Here is a 19600-nt window from a genome sequence, read left to right on the forward strand (position 1 = left end):
TGTTTTTTATTGGTTCAAGGCTTTTGGCCTCAGTTTGAAACTTTTTGAAGGTTTTAAGACCAGTCTTGGAGCTTTGTAGTTTTTGCTTTATTTTATCCTATGGGCCAATTTTACAGGTTCAATTGTTATTTAAATGCTTTATGGATGTCATTTAGATAAATTCCACCTTAGATTAAGCTTGTTCATGCATTTTTATACATTATAAATGTTATAATGTATGTTATTAATGCATGATTGTGAATTTCATAAGTATTTTAAAATATGTTGATATTTTAAATATATGAAATTGGATAAGCATGATGCATGACATTACTTAGTTAAATATAATTTGTTATATTTAAATTAATGTCTTGTGTATGCTTGATTGATTTTCATGTATGTTTTTAATATAAGTGTTATATTAATTAAGATGAAAATAAATCTGCATTGTGCATATTGCATCCATAATTTAATATAATTGTTATATTAATGTAATGTTTTGCATGTAACATGGTTTTATTTAACTATAATTTAATTTTTAATTAATTAAACCGTAGTATGCATGATTATAGGGCCAATTACCTAATTTTATAATAGTTATAAAATTTGATAATTAGAAACCATCAACCTATAATAAAGAGTTGCATGCAAACATAGGATCTTATGATTAATTTGGTTTCAATTTTAAATTGTTTAAAATTAAATAGACCTAAGAATACATTAATTCTAATAGAATTAAAATTAAGTCTTATTTAGTTTAATGAAACTAAGTAGAACAAATAGGATTTAAGGTTATAAGGGAACTCCACCGGTAAAGTTTTGTCTAAGGCTAGGGGTACTTAAGTTGACGATTTACGGAACACCTTCTACCTGAGAACTGACCCGGAACCGACGTTGAATTAACATTATTCCTATTAACATAAGATGTCACTAGGTAAATTAAATGGTTTAATACACCTAAAAACTTTAGAGTAAAGTTTTATTATAAGAGTTATGATAAGAATAGACTTAGATTCATTTAGTCGGAATTTAGCTAAGTACAACCAAACCCTAAATTAATAGAACATTTTAGTGGGAGAAAATGGTATATATGATATATCAATTTTTAGCTCTCACATCCCTAAGAGTTCAAACATGAGATCCATACTCAGTTTCATGTCGCCTTGGGCACGACCCTCCTTCAGAAAGTGTTTGTATGGGTCAATAACAAGGTGAATAGGGGAAATTTTCATAGTAAGTGGGAGAAGGACGTGTGTCAACATATCCTATGGTCTCCTCTATTAGGTTGCACCGTGAGATTTCTATAATCCATCTGCGTGTAGTTTTGGAGCGACCATCCCTTCGAAGGGCCTGATCATTTAAGTTGGAACATCGCAAACTCAAGAAATGGATAAGGTTCCTTAGGTTAATCTTTGACATTTGTCTTTTCTATCGGTAGCCTGTTAAGAATATCTCTAGGATCTGAAAATGGTAGGGTCACACTTACGAGACAAATTAAGTTAGTTAATGAATCTTTGATCGAACAACGATAGCTAAGAACTATAGGAATAAGAGTTATTCTGGTATTAGTAATTAGTTGAGATTGTCTCAATTTAGGAGAGGAGTAGTTGATCACCCTTCGATGACTGTTGCTCTAAACTTCTGAAGTATCGTTGCAAAAACTAAATCATTTATTTTATTAGGGTTCTTTGATTGTTTATTTTTGCTGAATTGATTAGATTATTTTGTGTAATGGGTTAAGACAAAGATAACTTATATGGTCAATTATTTGTTATTTTAGCATATCTTCCTCAATTATCAAACTATTTAAAAAAGAACTATTGACTGGTTAAAATTATGCTACGTGAAAATCGAAACTAAATACGATTCTAGTTATCGCTGATCTACGCTTCGTCTTAATGGAGGAATGTCCTCTTTTCCTACTCAAATTGCATCACAGAGTGTCAGGGATGCATATGATGTTGGACAAAGGACAATGACAAGGCTCACGTCTACATCTTGGCTAGTATGTTTGACATACTGAGCAAGAAACATGAGATCATGGTCACCCTCAGAGAGATGTTTGGACAACCGTCCATTCAAATCAAACAATAGGCTATTAAATACATTTATAATGCACGTATGAAAGAGGGCCAATCTGTTAGAGAAAATGTTCTCGACATGATAGTCTACTTTAACGTACCAGAGATGAACGTAGCGGTCTTTGATGAGAAAAGTCAAGTGTCCTTTATCTTGAAATCTCTTCCTAAGAGCTTTCTTCAATTTCGCAGTAATGCGAAAATGAACAAGATAGAGTACAACATGACTACCCTCCTAAAAGAGTTACAAACTTTTCAGTCTCTTGAGGGACAGAAAGAAGGAAAGGTAAACGTTGCCCATTCCAGGAGATTTACACCTTCATCTTCTGGATCTAAGAAAATTCAGAAGAAGAAATGAGGGAAGGGGAAAGGTCCTATTGCTGCTGTTGAGGGCAAAGAGAAGGCTAAGGTAGCCATCAAGGGGAAATGTTTCCATTGCAATGTGGATGGACATTGGAAAAGAAACTGCCCCAAGTACCTCGTTAAGAAGACAGAAAAGGAAGGTAAATATGATTTACTTGTCTTAGAAACATGTTTAGTGCAAAATGACCAAAATGCATGTATACTTGATTCAGGGGCCACTAACCATGTTTGTTCTTCTTTACAGGAAACTAGTTCCTTTAAGCAACTTGAGGAAGGTGAGATGACGCTCAAGGTTGGAACGGGAGATGTCATTTTAGCTCGTGCAGTGGGAGATGTCAAGTTGTTTTTTAGAAATAGATTCTTCTTTTTAGAAACTTACTTTCTATTTCTTCACTTATTGAACAATTATACTCAATTACTTTTTCTTTGAAAGAAGCGTTCATTTCTAAGAATGGTATACATATTTGTTCGGCTAAGCTTCAAAAAAACTTGTATGTATTAAGACCTAATGAAGTAAAAGCAGTTTTAAATCATGAGATGTTTAAAATTGTTAACACTCAAAATAAAAGACAAAGAATTTCTCCAAATAACAATACATATCTTTGACATTTTAGATTAGATCACATTAATCTCGATCGAATTGGGAGATTGGTAAAGAATGAACTTCCAAATGAGTTAGAAATGATTCATTACCTCCATGTGAATCTTGTCTTGAAGGAAAAATGACTGAAAGACCTCTTACTGGAAAAGGTTATAGAGCCAAAGAGCCTTTAGAACTTATACATTCAGACCTCTATAGTCTGATGAATGTAAAAGCTGGAGGAGGTTTTGAATACTTCATCTCTTTTATAGATGATTACTCAAGGTATGGTTATTTATACTTAATGGAGCATAAGTCGAAAGCTCTTGAAAAGTTCGAGGAGTATAAGGCTAAAATTGAAAATCTATTAAGTAAAAAGATTAAAATACTTCGATTAGATTGAGGTAAAGAGTTCATGGATTTGAGATTCTAGGTCTATATGATAGAACATGGAATTCAATCCCAACTCTCAACACCTAGTACACCTCAACAAAATAGTGTATCAGAAAGGAGAAATAGAACATTGTTAGACATGGTTCGTTTTAGAGGTATGCAGTAGAGACTACAGTTCATATATTGAACAATGTTCCTTCGAAGAGTGTTTCTAAAACACTTTTTGAGTTATGGAGAGGATATAAACCTAGTTTAAGTCACTTCAAAATTTAGGGTTGTCCAGCAGACGTGTTAGTGACAAATCCCAAGAAGTTAGAACCTCGTTCAAGGTTATGCCAATTTGTTGGTTGCCCTAAAGAAATGAGAGGTAATCTATTCTTCGATCCACAAGAAAACAGAGTCTTTGTATCAACAAATGTTACCTTCTTGGAAGAAGACCACATGAGAGATCATAAATCATGAAGCAAATTAGTATTAAATGAAGCTACTAATGAATCAACAAGGGTTGTTGATGAAGTTGGTCCCTCATCAAGAGTTAATGAAACCACCATATTAGGTCAATCTCATCCTTCTCAATCGTTGAGAATGCCTCGATGCAGTGGGAGAGTTGTATCACAACCTAACATTACTTGGATTTAACTGAAACTCAAGTTGTTATACCAGATGATGGTGTTGATGATCCATTGTCCTATAAACAAACAATGAATGATGTAGACAAAGATCAATGGGTCAAAGCCATGGACCTTGAAATGGAGTCAATGTACTTCAATTCAGTATGGGACCTTATAGATCTACCTAAAGGGGTCAAATCTATAGTGTGCAAATGGATCTATAAGAGAAAGAGAGATTCAGCTGAGAAGGTATAGACCTTCGAAGCTAAACTTGTAGCAAAAGGGTATACTTAAAGGGAACGGGTTGACTATGAGAAAACTTTTTCCCCTGTTGCTGTGTTAAAGTCTATAAGGATTCTCTTGTCCATAGCTACATTTTATAATTATGAAACAGGGAAAATGGATGTCAAGACCGCTTTTCTGAATGACAATCTTGAAGAGAGTATTTTTATGTCTCCGCACGGGGGGTTTATAACCCAAGGTTACAAGTTGAATCGATCCATTTATGGGTTGAAACAAGCATCCAGATCTTGGAACATTAGGTTTGATACTACGATAAAATCTTACGATTTTGACAAAAATATTGATAAACCTTGTGTATACAAGAAAAGCAACAAAGGTAAAGTAACTTCCTTAGTACTTTATATGGACGATATCCTCCTCATTAAGAATGGCGTGAGATACCTAACTGACGTTAAAACTTGGTTGGCAACCTAATTCACTACAAGAAATTCACCTTTTGCCGATGACAAAAATCGTCAATATATCTTCAAAAAAACCGTCGGTTTTTCTTTTGCCAACGATTTTCAGCCGTCGACACAAACCGTCGGTATAGGTCCGTCGGAAGAACCTAAGCCGACGCAAAAAAAGAGACCGTCAGCAAATACTGGAATCGCCGACAAAATGGAATCAACGGAGCTATACCAACACTAGAAATTAATTGTCGGCGAAAGGGGTATTCACGGACGGAAAAAATATTTCGTCGGCATTTATTACGCCGACGGTGTAAGAATGTCATCGACATATCCTTGTATTGCTAACGACATTTATAGTCGACGATGTCGATTTATTATGTCGATAGTTATAATTTTCGTCGGCAAATCCATGAAATGCCGACGGTTTAAAATAATGTCGTGGGCAGAAGCTGTTTTTTTAAATATATATTTTACATTTGTATTGGTTTTCCACGATTCTTTTGGTTTGTACCTAAACACAATTCAAACTATAGAAATATAAAATACTAAAATTAATTTAATATTTCCACAAAAGTTACAATTGTTTCTTACATAATTAATATAAGCCAAAACAGTAAATTCGTCCAAAACAACAAAAATTACAACAATACATAAAACTACATAAACTTCTAATTTGCTTGAAGTGATCCCCATTGAAAAGTGAACCTAAAAAGCAAATAAAAAGAAAACAATAGAAACATATTTAATAAACTAAGTATAATTTACACTTTACACACACACACACACACACACACGCACGCACGCGCACGCGCACGCGCGCACACACACACACACACTTACAAAAAGAAAACTACATTTCATCCCACATCCAAGAAAACAAATCTAAACTTCAAATCTAAACCTATGTTCAATCAAACTTTACGTAACCAAAACAATAACAAAAACAACCATCCTACATTTTCTCATCCCACATTCAAGAAAACAAATCAACATTTACGTTTCACTACATTTTAGGCAAAATTGCATAATAAATCAGAACATCTCTCCTAAAAACATCTCAATTGCTACCATAACTGCATGATAACAACAAATTCAAAGAATAGTAAATCTAAGCAATCCCTAAAAAGTTAATGTATTACAGTTGCTACCGTAAATGCAGGATAGCAACAAATGCTCAAACAAAGGTCATATGAATAAAATAATAGTGCATACCTATTTTGAAGTTCCTTCTTGTGGCCATGAATTGCTTGATTAATTCTTTCAAACCGTCAACCTCTGCCTTCGTTGCCATAAGCTCTTCCACAAAATAACTAATAATCATAGTTGAATATAAAATTATAAAAGTTAAGCTAATAACAATTCATTCCAAACAATACATTATAACAAACTGTATCTTGAGGCATTTGAGTATTCATAGACACGATTTGGTCGAGCAAATGAACCAAGAAACCACAATACATTTTAGGCTATAAGTATCAAAATTTCTCAAGATCTTAAATTTCGATGCAAATTTATTACAAGAAAATTCACTTTATACCACACATGCTTATTATATCCAAGCATAAAAGTAACTAAAACATGATGATCATCAACTGGATTCAACAGTACTTAACCTTTTATGCAATATCTTTAAGAGCAAAAATCATTAAATTTGTATGTTGATTATGAGTAGTAATTATGTGAACTTATTTGTTAAATAAAATCATAATTCATTGGTTCTAAAATGTTTACTCTAAAAATTTAAACAAAAATTTATAAATTACATTTACACTAATCAATCCAAACAAAACCCTAAGTTGAAATTGAAACAAGAACAGACCTAGGAAATACAGAATAATGAAAATGGATGATAAATTGACAAGAAAGTAAGAATGAAAAGAAGGGAACTCAATTTGAACTTACGAAGAAGAATTGGAGATAGAAGAAAAAAGGAGGGCACTCCGACGACAGCGGCTAATAGAGACTTGCAACGATTGGCAGCCGATTGAATCGGAATTGGGAAGAAGAAGCAGCGGCCGATGGAGGGTGTTGGTGGCAGAGAAGTCGTCTAAAGATGTTCTCGGCTACATCGGCGTATTTTGGGAGAAGAAAGACATAACCGGGAAGAAAAGAAAAACTCTACTTTTGTTTTAAAAGAATTGCCGACGGTAATTTTAATTTCGTCGTCGTTTGTCCATCTAAGCCGACGGTCATAATCCACCGTCGGCATATGTCTACAAATGCCGACGGTAAAAACTACGACGTCGGCAAAAACATATTGTTAGGTTTCCCAAAAGAACACTAAAAAAACCCAACTTATTGGCAGAAAAACAGAGTATCCTCTGTAGGTTTATTTATTTATATTTCCAAATACAGTCATAAGCTTAAAACAATAAAGAACTTCAAGGAAAAGAAATAACAAATAACATACCAACATGTAGCCTACCCTAGGGTAACCTTGGCTACAGCAGCTGCCCTCCCAAGTTTTTACCAAAATAAAACCTACTTCCCCAATCCCCAAAAGATGCTATATATAAGCATTTTCCAGCATTCTCTCTCCCTGGGTCCCACACGCACGATCCCTCACTTTTTTCCTTTTTCCTCATTCCTGTCCAGCTGAATTACTTTTCTGTCCCTCCTCTTATATATATGCAATATGGGAGGTCTTACAATACCCCTTGGTTCCACATTCACCTTGTCCTCAAGGTGGAAAGAAGGGAATTGTTGATTCATTCGATAAACTGATTCCCACGTAGCATCACTCTCCTGTAGGCCTTGCCATTTGATTAACCACTCGTTAGCCCCTAACTCCTTATTCCAACGGATTCCAAGGACATTTTCTGGTTGTAGCTGTAATTCAAAGTTTTCTGTCAACATGAGGTGCTGGTGCTGGACTACTTGTTGTGCCCCCAGCTTGGGTTTGAGCTGCGAAATATGGAATACATTGTGTATTGCTGCCTCTGGGGGAAGGTCCAGCCGGTAAGCCACTGCTCCAATTTCTTCAATGATCTTATAAGGCCCATAATATCTAGGAGCCAATTTTTCTGATTTCTTCCGTGCCAAGGAGCGTTGTCTATAAGGTTTAAGTTTGAGATATACCTCCTCTCCCACCTTTAGCTTAAGTTCCCTTCTCTTTAGATCAGCAAACTTCTTCATGCGGTTTTGAGCTAATGTCAAATTTTCCTTTAAGGCATTAAGAGCTGAATCACGTTCTTTCAGCATTAATTCCACTTCATTGTTAGTGGTTTTCTTGTCCCCGTAGGATAGCAAAGGGGGTGGGGAACGACCATAAACTGCCTCAAAAGGAGTAGTTTTTGTAGATGCGTGGAAGGTAGTGTTGTACCATAGTTCTGCCCACGGTATGAACTGATCCCACTTGTGTGGCTGCTCATTACAAAAACATCTCAAGTAAGTCTCTAAGCATTAATTCACTCTTTCAGTTTGTCCATCCGTCTGTGGGTGGAATGCTGTACTTCTTTTCAATAAGGTCCCCATGGATGCGAATAGTTCCCTCCAAAAATTGCTGAGGAAGATCTTGACTCCATCAGATATGATAGAATTTGGAGTCCCATGACGCCTAACTATCTTGTCAATGAAGGTTAGAGCTACCTGTTTCGCCGAAAAGGGGTGTTTAAGAGTGATGAAGTAGGCATACTTAGTTAGATGATCCACCACTACCATAATTACATTCATGCCTCCTGCCTTAGGTAATCCTTCAATAAAGTCCATCGTCCAATCTTCGAAGATTTTGTTCGAAATGGGTAGGGGTTGAAGAACACCAGCCGGTTTAGTAGCTTCATATTTGTTCCGCTGACAGACTTCACACTGATCCACATATTTTTTGATATCATTCTTCATCCCCTGCCAATAAAGTTCCCCACTCATCCTCTTGTACGTTCGTAGGAACCCCGAATGGCCTCCTAGCACTGAATCATGAAAGGTGTGCAGCAATCTTGGAATAAGGGAGGAAGTCCGTGGTAGTACAAGTCTTCCTTTGTAGAGTAATCTACCATTCTTCCACTCGAATTTTCCTCCCACTTCTTGTTCCTTCTTCAGCTTTGCCACAATTTTCTGTAGCTCTTCATCCTTGTCAACTTCCTCACACACAACACTGATGTCGACAATACCCGAAGTTGTCATCTCATGAAGCTCTATCCTTGGTTCCACTCTTGAGAGAGCATCTGCTGCTTTGTTGAGTAGGCCCGGTTGGTAGAGTATTTCAAAATCATACCCTAGGAGTTTGGTTAGCCATTTCTGGAATTGGGGCTGCACTTCCCTCTGTTCTAACAGAAACTTCAAAGCCTTCTGGTCTAAAAGGATAGAAAACTTCCTTCCCAATAGGTAATGCCTCCACCTTTGTACAGATAATACCACAACCATCAATTCTCTTTCATATATCGACTTTGCCTGGGCTCTTTGCGAGAGCTTCTGACTATAAAAGGCTATGGGATGCCCTCTTTGTGATAAAACTGCTCCCAAGCCGCTGCCTGAAGCGTCAGTTTCTATGGTAAAGGGCAGACTCCAATCTGGTAGTGCCAAGACTGGTATAGTTGTCATCGCCACCTTTAGCCTGACGAATGCTGTTTCAGCTTCTTCATTCCATTTAAAGGCATTTTTCTGGAGTAGCTTAGTGAGGGGGGTCGCAATGTTGCTGTAACCCTTAACAAACCTTCAGTAATAACTAGTCAGCCCCAGAAATCCTCTTAGTTCAGTCACATCTGAAGGTCTTGGCCAATTTACCATACTTCTAATTTTATATTCATCTGCCTCTACCCCTGCCTTGGATATTTGGTGTCCCAAATATTGGATTCTAGAATGAGCAAATACACATTTCTTGTGATTGGCATAAAGTTGATTATCCCTTAACACAGCAAAAACCATTCCTAGGTGTTTCTCATGTTCAGATATGTCACTGCTATATACTAAGATATCGTCAAAAAATACCAAAACACAACGTCTAAGGAAGGGCTTGAAAACCTGATTCATCAGTGATTGAAACGTTGCTGGTGCATTTGTGAGACCGAAAGGCATCACTAGGAATTCATAATGGCCTTCATGGGTGCGAAACGTTGTCTTCTCTATATCTTCTTCCTTCATTCTAATTTGGTGGTAACCCGATTTGAGGTCCAGTTTAGAGAAAATCGCAGCTCCATATAGCTCATCCAATAGTTCTTCAATCACCGGGATAGGAAACTTATCTGAGACTGTAGCTTGATTCAACTTCCGGTAATCAACACAAAACCGCCACCCCCCCATCTTTATTTTTAACCAGGAGAACAGGGTTGGAATATGGGCTTCGGCTTGGGCGGATGATACCATCTTGCAGCATTTCAGCCACTAACTTCTCTATCTCCCCTTTTTGGATATGTCCATATTTATACGGTCTTACATTGATCAGATTTTGGTTGGGCAGTGTCAAGATCCTGTGGTCGATATCTCTCTTTGGAGGGAGACCCTTTGGTGTGGTAAAGATATCGGTGTACTGTTGTAGTAAGAACCGAATCATAGGGATATCAGCTTCATCTCCTTTCTCTTTCTTATCAGTCTTGTAGGTATCCTCAGTTTCTACTTCCATGTTTGCCCATTCCAATAGAAATCCTTGATCATCCTCTTGCCATGTCTTTTCCAATGTCCTTAGTGAACATTCGGCCCTGATGAGGGAAGGATCTCCTTTCAATATGATCTGTCTACCTCCGTTCCAAAAGCTCATCGTCAAGGAAGGCCAGTGGATCTTCATAGTACCTGTGGTGTCCAGCCACTGCATCTCTAAGACAGCATCGACCGAGCCCAGTTCTACCGCTAGGAAATCTGCTATGATGGTAATTTCTTCAAGTTTCACTTCCACTCTTCGACATATCCCCTTTCCCTTACAGCGTGTTCCATTTCCTATGGTGTAACCGAACTGAGTGTGTTGTTCCATTCCCAGCTTTAAATCTACTACCAAGGATTGATGGATGAAATTATGGGTTGCCCCGCTATCAATTAGTATCACTATCTCCTTCTGCCTTATCCATCCCTTAATTTTCATCGTTCCCTTTGAGGATAAACGAGTCATGGTCTTCATTTCAATTGCAACATCTTCGGTAAGTTCCAAAGTCTTTAGCTCTACGGTTCCCTCGGTTACTTCCTCGTGGCTTTCTCCTTCTTCATCCTCTTCTTCTTCATTCATGATGAAGAACATCAGTTCTCTTTTCTCCTTGGTTTTGCATCGGTGTCCAGGAGAATACTTGTCATTGCATCTGAAGCACAATCCACGGTCTAGTCTTGCTCTAAATTCTGCATCCGACAGCCTCTTCACCGGTGGTTCCCCTTTCTTGAAGTTACCTTTAATAGGTATGGTGATCTGTTTCATTTGGAAATCGGTCTTCCTTGGTGGTGGCTTGTCCACATCTCCCAGCTTCTTGACTTTAGATGATCCTCCTTCCTCCCACTCTGTCATTCCTAACTCCATCTTGGACAATTTTAAAGCTAAATTTCGATCATTTACTAGTTGTGCTTCCCTCATACAATCCTCCAGTGTTTGGGGATGTCTACTGATGACCTCGGCTTGTAGGGAAGGTTCCAAACCAGTGACAAACGCATCAACCAACACACTTCCTGCCATGTAGGGTAGTGGGGCTGAATAGATCACGAATTTTTTGACATACTCATTATAGGATCCGTCCTGTTGAATCCTAATCAATCTTGCCCCTAAACTCTTTTGTCCCGAGTCTCGAAAAAACTCAAACATCCTACTCTTCAGATCTTCCCATGACTCCACCTTCTTCTTGTTGTGACTCCAACGGTACCAATCCACTTCGTCCTGGCCAAAAATTACCACAGCTACCTTGACTTTTTCACTCTCAGGCAGGTTGTTTATCTCAAAAAAATGTTCAGCCCTGTACACCCATGACTCAGGGTTTTCTTCAAGGAACATCGGCATCTCCAATTTTTTGTACTTGCTCCGGTCAGTTACTGTTCCATTGATCTCTGTTATCGGCTCGGTTTCATCCATCTTCCCCTTTAACTTCATCACTGATCCGTCTGATGTGGTACCTGATTCTTCTTTTTTTTGTAACTATGATTTTCCTTCATTTCGTCAGCCAATCGATCTACAGCCTTCTTCATTTCCAGCAGCATCTCTTTCAGACTCAGGAGTTCCTTTTCAGTACCCTCGACTCTTTCTTCCATCTGTCTTTGAGCCATTTGTCTCGTGATCACCCCCAGTTTCTAGAGGCTCTGATACCAATTGTTAGGTTTCCCAAAAGAACACTAAAAAAACCCAACTTATTGGCAGAAAAACAGAGTATCCTCTGTAGGTTTATTTATTTATATTGCCAAATACAGTCATAAGCTTAAAACAAGAAAGAACTTCAAGGAAAAGAAATAACAAATAACATAACAACATGTAGCCTACCCTAGGGTAACCTTGGCTACAGCAGCCGCCCTCCCAAGTTTTTACCAAAATAAAACCTACCTCCCCAATCCCCAAAAGATGCTATATATAAGCATTTTCCAGCATTCTCTCTCCCTGGGTCCCACACGCACGATCCCTCACTTTTTTCCTTTTTCCTCATTCCTGTCCAGCTGAATTACTTTTCTGTCCCTCCTCTTATATGTATGCAATATAGGAGGTCTTACACATATCTACGCCAACGCTATAATTTTTGCCATCAGCGATTCCACTTATTGCCGACGTTAACACAATCAGTCGGCGTATACCACTTCTACCGATGAACTTTAAGGGCGTCGACATGTTTGTCATCAGCAAAGGTAAGATTTCTTGTAGTAATTCCAAATGAAAGATTTGGGAGAGGCACAATATGTTCTTAGGATCCAAATCATAAGGGACCATAAGAACAAACGCTAGCATTGTCTTAGGCAGCTTATATCGACAAAATGTTGGTTTGATATTCGATACAAAACTCTATGAAGGATTTATTACCTTTCAGACACGGGCTTCACATGTCTAAGGAATAGTATCTTAAGACACCTCAAGCAGTTGAGGATATGAGACACTATGCCTCAGTTGTGGGTAGCTTAATGTATGTTATGCTTTGCACTAGGCCAGCCATTTGTTATGCAGTGGGAATAATCAGTAGTTATCAGTCCAACCTAGGGTTAGACCATTGGATAGCGGTTAAAATTATTCTTAAGTATCTTAAGAGAACGAAAGATTACATGCTTGTGTCTGGAGCTAAGGACTTGATCCTTATAGGATACTGACTATGATTTCCAAGCTTATAAGGATTCTAGGAAATCCACGTCAGGATCAGTGTTTACCGTGAATGACGGAGTTGTGGTATGGCATAGCATTAAGCAAGGATGCATTGCAGACTCCACCATGGAGGCTGAATACGTCGCTGCTTGTGAAGCAGTAAAAGAAGCAATTTGGCTCAGAAAGTTCTTACATGATTTGCAAGTTGTTCCAAACATTAACTTACCCATCACTCTATATTGTGATAACAAAGGGGCAGTAGCCAATTCTAAAGAACCTCACAGCCACAGACGAGGGAAACACATAAGGAGGAAGTATCACTTGATACAGGAGATTGTGCAACGAGGGGATGTGATCATCACCAAGATCGTTTAGATCGCTTTGGAGCACAACATTACTGATTTGTTTACGAAGACTCTCACGACTATAATGTTCAAGAGTCATCTAAAAAGTCTAAGTCTACGAGATATATACATTAGGTAATCTAGGGCAAGTAAGAGATGTGTAATGGGTATGAGGATGCCCTAGTTTATTGTATTTTTATATACACGTTTTATGTAATATACTTGTACATTTTACCATTTTCAATGTTTGAGGGTTACTTTATTATGTACATCTCATAGTGGCTAGAGTTTTGATCCAAGTGGGAGTTTGTTGGATTTTATGTCCTAAAACTCGTAGATAGTAAATATAATCCATTTACTGTTATTAATAAAGTGTTTTATTATTATAATTTCAATAAGTGTTATTGATTATATTATTAGTTTTATCTTAATAACCTAAATCCAATAAACTAACATCCTAAGCTATTTGATGAGTCTTAAACATTATGTAAAGACATACAGGGATCAATGTTCAAGATCAGCTTAAAGGGTCTATAATATAGGGTTAAGGTTGGGTACCCTATCTTGGTAACACTATGGATATAGCTCACTTTGTATTTGATACAAATGCATTGATCCAACACATTCATGTAGGCGACATACGAGTGAGGGTATCCTATGCAATGAGTTTGCATGAGACCGGACCACGAAATAGTAACCACTAGATGTAACTACTTTAACTAGTTGAGTTTCTATTTCATTAGGATGACCAAGGTAACTTAGTCTTAATCTTGAGTGTATTATGAACTCCTTCGCGAGAGATTATCCTTTGATTTGTACGGTGAGAGTGGCCAGATTGCCGACTCAATATGCTTATCATTTTGAGGACAAGACCGAGTGAGGAGTTGAGAACATAATCACACAAGCTAAAATTCACTCCTTCCCGACTTTAGGGTAAGTAGATACGTGTTCCTTTATATGATGTCTCCGGGACTTTATCAAAGAGTCCTACACTCTCTATGGCACTACACTATGAAGAATATAATTAATAACACTCTCTATGGCACGACACTGTTAAGAATCGCGTGAAGAACAACGTTGAAGTGTCTCAACACTATCTCACCAAACCTTCCAAAATGTTGTCGAGCTACCCTATTCTTAACATCGTGTGCTACAATATGCAAGAAAATCACAACCATCTATTTGATATCCATATATTGAGTGGCTTTTAAGCCCTCTCTTTTTCTTAACATAGTACACAAGATAGAAAAACATCTTTGATCCATCCATGTAGTACTCTCTCAACAAGCTAGATCGCTTTCATGAATTAGACGAAAAAAGTTAAGTTGCCTAAATTAGTGTCATATGTGTGGTGATTGTTTTTCTATTCTTCTGTCTTCAGGTCTCATTATCATATTGAACATTAGCATCCATTGTTGTGTTGTGCAAATGACAGTAAGTATTGCAATCAACTCGTGTGGTTCTATGTCCATGCTATCTTAGTAGTTTAATTAACGATAGGTTCCTGACAAAACAAAAACAATTGAGTTCCTAGTATAGAGACTCCAGAAGTCCTAATATTGTTTATTTCCTAACGTTGGGTTCCCTAACACAACAATAATCTACTTTGATGGTTCAAGTTCTTTTGCTAGTGTGAGATAACTAAGGTTGGTGTAATGTCCCCTTTAATGAATGACCAAAAAAAAAAAATCAATCTTGATACCCATAATACTTGTGTGAATCTAATTACTTGTTTGTTAAGTTTTAGTAAAAAAATGTCTTTGTTTTTTAATTTCGTAACTCTTTACTCCATATTATTTTGGTTATTGAATTTTGAAAATTTTCTTGATTTAGTTTTGATTTTAGAAAATACAATGGGTATCTTTAAAAAAAAAGAAAAAAAAAAACTTGAGAGATTTACTTTATTTTATTTTAACATTGATTTTAAAAAAAGTACAAGATTATCTTCTTTTACAATTTTTTTCTTGACAACATAAATTTTTAACATATTGTTTTGTTACAAAATTACCAACGTTTTAAGAAGTTAATAATAAGTTGTTAATTTACCCTTCGTTTTAAAAATCAAAGTAACAAAAATCGTTGTAACAATTTGGTTTTCTTCTTTAATCATTTTTGTCATTTTTTGCGATATATTTATTTTCTGATTTTTATATGAAATTTAAATTTTATAATTTAATTTTTCTTTTTAAAAATAAGTTAAAGTAAACCGTTTTCAAAATTCAATTTTGTATAAATTTTATGTACTTAGTAAACATTATTATTCTTTGTATAACAAGCCAATATTGCATCAATTCTTCATCGTTATATTTTAGGCAAATTTTTCTAAGAAAAAAGTTACAAACACACCCATCCCATTAGTTTGTATGACAAGTCAATATATCATTGTTATTCTCAAATAAGCATTTAGAGATTTTTTTCTTTTTTTTTTTTTTATAAAAAACATGTGTGGAGCGCTTTTGTTTTTATTACAAGTGAACAATATAAGTTAAATTAGATGGAAAAAATTAATATTACAAATTACATTTCAAACAAAGTATTTTCAAAAGTTAAAATAAATAATATGACAAATATAGCACAAATCATAATATACAAAACATAAATGTGTACTAACAAAGAAATTAAAAATGCAAAGTTCCAAGTACAAATGTGAGAAAGAAAAAACACATTACGTAATGACGACTGCTTAAGGTTACCTGAGTATGCGAGGTAAGGCAAGATAGACCTACAAAAAAAACAAAATAAAACTGTCAATGAGATGGGATAAGTGGAATTAATGTATAAAATATTGTTAAAAGTCAAATTACCTTATATACAATGTAGCTCACTTTATAATAGTTGGAAAACGAAGAAAAGTCCACGTTAATAAAGAAAAGTCCACATACCCCAAACAAAATATCAAAGAAGATGAAAAACCAAAGTGCATTAATTTATGAGGAAAATAATAGTATAAGAAAAAATAAGGTAATATATATAGAGAGCAAAGTCTATACAAAAATAGATGAAAAATAGTTTACCACTCAAAGATGAACGAGATTGTTATGACCTCAACCTCAATAAAAAGTAAATTTTAGATACAAAACATAGAGGTGGTGTATTTAGGGAGGAGAAGTGATCTATTTATATTAAAACAAATGGTATTATTAACCAATAAATTTTTAGTTTCAAATCACTTGACCACGATTAATAAATAAACAAATAATAATTGCTATGTATTGAATACAAATACAAAAACACATATACAAATAAAAATAAGATTTCCAAATTTAAATCTCTCTCAACTATCAGAAGTAAATATGAAAATTATCCACAGTCAAATCCCTCAAGTCTCATCTATTTTGTCAAATTTAAATTTCTCAACTACCAAATAATTGAAAAATAATAGTTAATAAATAATAAACGAAAAATAACTTCTAAAAGAACACATTAATACCAATCAAAACAAAATTGTAAAAACAATGTGAATGAATTTACTATAGATGCATAAGCAATCCAAAAAAGAAATCGATAATAATGTATCAACATTTTTTATTCAATAATAAAAAGAAGAAAAAACATTAACGAAGAATATAACTAAAATAACGTAGGCCTCCGATGGGATTTGTAGTCATTGAGAAGAGAAGATCCTGTAAGGAATTACTTATCACCGGCCTTAATAAGGAGTTTGAAAGTTACGTGTGTACATCAAAAAACCTTGCCCAGCAAAATCTCAATCATCCAAAACCAACCTTTTACCATGTCCCTAAAATTATGGTAATTTAATCTTGTTTAACAAAGGATATACAATTTCTAAAAGGTGACAAAAGGTGGATTCTGTCGTTGGAAGGGAGTTTCTAAGACAATGATCTAAACACATATAGTAGATAGTCGCTTTTGGTCTTTTACGATTCGTTGAAACAAATCAAGAGAATACAAAAAGTTTAAATGTGAAAATTGGAACTACTTCAATTGAAAAGCAACAATAAATTAAAGAAAAAGTAAACCAAAATGTTCTAAAACTTGAATCATAAACACCACAAATTGAAAATCATAAACGTTGATATAAAAAAGTAATTAAAAAATAATAATAAAAAAAAGGTTAATAGATTGATCTAAAAAAAGTGGATCTTGTAGCCAACAAAACACAGAAAAGGTATTATCTAGCATTAAGGGTCAGTTAGCACAAAACCACAGATCCTTCTTTCCCTTTTTCATTGAGACCTCTGTCGGTTTCCTCCGTGTGAATATATCAAAACTTTTGGGTTCTGATTTCCTCTGTCGAAAGAAATCAGTGAACCGATCGTAAATCCGATTTTTCCTCCATCAAGATCTGATTTCCTCCATCGAAATCCGATTTTGGTTGCCAAAAGAGAGCCCCTTCCCCCCCCCCCCCCCCCGACCCTTACTTCTCTGAATGAGAAAAAGAAAGATACATGGAATATCTTTAGCGAGTCAGATTTCTTGTAGTGCTAACTGCAAAGGATACTAAAATATCAATAAATTACAAATTTAAGAACTATGATACAACTGGTTGGAGAAAACCTCGCACCCCACGAGAATAAATAGAAATATAATTAAGGCATTATAGAAAACACTACAAAAATAAAAAAAGCGGATTAAAAATTTGATTTACAAACTAAGCATTATCATGTTCTCCCTCTGCGACATCATCGCCCTGTCGTTGTCGTCTACGTCGAATGTGTCTTCGATCCATGTCGGCAACATTGAGTTGTTTGATCTGTTGAATCATATGTTTTATATTTTTCAAGGTTTGATCACACATTGAGCTCAAATCTTTTAAATGTGTTCCATTGAGTAAGAATGTACGTCTTGAACAAAATTATTCTGAACAATTACAAATAATATAATTAAATAATGTGCATGTTATAAAATTTTAAAATAAATCATATTAAAATTCTTGCCCTGCAATAATATTAAGCACCATCAGGTGTGATAAATCGTCATGTTAATTGACGTGTACCAGAAAAAATAGTCATTTGATATAGTTGACTCGTGTGTTGCTTCTCCTTGTACATGATAGGGGTGTAAACAGGTTGTGTTGAATTGGGTTGGGAGACATTCTCAACCCAACTCATATTTTCGAGTTGATTAGGTTACCAGCCAGAATAATTCGAATGAAGTTTGCAACCCAACCCATAAAATATGGGTTGGGTTGGGTCGGGTCGGGTCGGGTTTAGGGTTGTAGTTTTTTTCTTTTTTTTTCGTTTCTAAATTTTAATGTTTGTAAATGGAAATCATCAAGCCTAAATCAAATATGTTTCGCATCAAGTTAAGCAAAAAAAAAAAAAAAAAAAAACTCATGAAACTCATAAGATTGTTTAACTTTTATTAAATAAATAAATAATAATAAAATTATATATATATATATATATATATAAATTTAGGTTGGGTTTGGTTGACTTTAATTTTTCAACCCTCCAACCTAAGACCCAACCCAACCCACATTTTAAACTAACCCAACCCAACCCAACCCATATAATATGGGTTGGTTAGTCCGGAAGTTGTAGGGTTACACCCCTAGTACACGAAGCTCAAATCGTGAATGCCACATTGTGATATACTATATAATGTTGAGTCTGTTTGCCTCTTAAATCAATTAAGTGTAGTGTCAAGTCTGTAAAGGACAATGTTGGTTGCATTTGCAACATACTAAACTGTCGCAACACACAATTTGGTAGATGCATCTCAACAATATGAAAGCATATCATAAGGCCAACATATGTCCAGACCACTTCACCATTATGACATCGATTAGAAAGCAATGTCATAATAGCAAGTGTATATGGTGCCCAACTAATCTATTAACAAAAGAAAAAACAAACATAGGTAGACAACATTCGTATAATACTTTATTACCTGATTGTGCATTAGTCGGCCAAATATCTGTCGATACGTCAACAACATATATGTTGATTGTTCTGATGCAAGTAGGACACGAGCCCATCTAATGTGTTGAAAATAATAATAATAACTTATAGGGTGCAAATTTTATTATAAAATAATATATAGATGAAATAATACCTGAAACTCAAAGGTCGGGCAACTGGAGCTTATGCAACTTGTGGCGCTACGTTAGGAAATCTGTCATATACCCATACTTGCAATAGCATTAATGGCCCTAGCTATTTCTAAGGGTTGTACATTACAGACTCGACACAGTTCCTTATAAAGCCATGCAAGGCATGCAGCACCCTAAGAGTACGTACCAATATGGTCAAAATCGCTTAAAAGCGGAAGAAACATACGATATGCTAGGGCACTAGACTTGTCAACAAACAAAAATCCTCCAATGAGTTGCATAATGTATGCACGAGCATATCTTTGGACGCTCACAACGTTAGTATCTAGTGGCAATTCTGTGAAATGTTCGGCCAACCATGGAAG

General features: G+C 35.6%; 1 protein-coding gene across 1 annotated transcript; it reads right to left on the bottom strand.

Annotated features, from left to right (window-relative positions):
• Positions 1-1902: 1902 nt before the first annotated feature.
• Positions 1903-11690, bottom strand: LOC103490375 (uncharacterized). The gene is made up of 6 exons (XM_051081910.1): positions 9995-11690; positions 9419-9882; positions 8288-9337; positions 7349-8062; positions 2162-2292; positions 1903-2074 (listed from the first exon to the last, which is right to left on the bottom strand). The coding sequence occupies exons 1-6, from the start codon at positions 11688-11690 to the stop codon at positions 1903-1905; spliced, it is 4227 nt and encodes a 1408-aa protein (XP_050937867.1).
• Between the last annotated feature and the right edge of the window lie 7910 nt (positions 11691-19600).

This window comes from Cucumis melo, chromosome 1 (genome assembly GCF_025177605.1).
Source record: "Cucumis melo cultivar AY chromosome 1, USDA_Cmelo_AY_1.0, whole genome shotgun sequence".
NCBI lineage: Eukaryota > Viridiplantae > Streptophyta > Magnoliopsida > Cucurbitales > Cucurbitaceae > Cucumis > Cucumis melo.

Bases quoted from the DNA above. Each gene is read 5' to 3' on its own strand.
- LOC103490375 (XM_051081910.1), bottom strand. From the start codon at position 11,690: ATGAAGTTAAAGGGGAAGATGGATGAAACCGAGCCGATAACAGAGATC. The intron at 9,338-9,418 runs GTAAATTGGCCA...AGGTTTGTTAAG, and splicing joins AATATAAAATTAGAAGTATG to GGTTACAGCAACATTGCGAC. The intron at 8,063-8,287 runs GTAGCTCTAACC...TGTAATGAGCAG, and splicing joins ACCCCTTTTCGGCGAAACAG to CCACACAAGTGGGATCAGTT.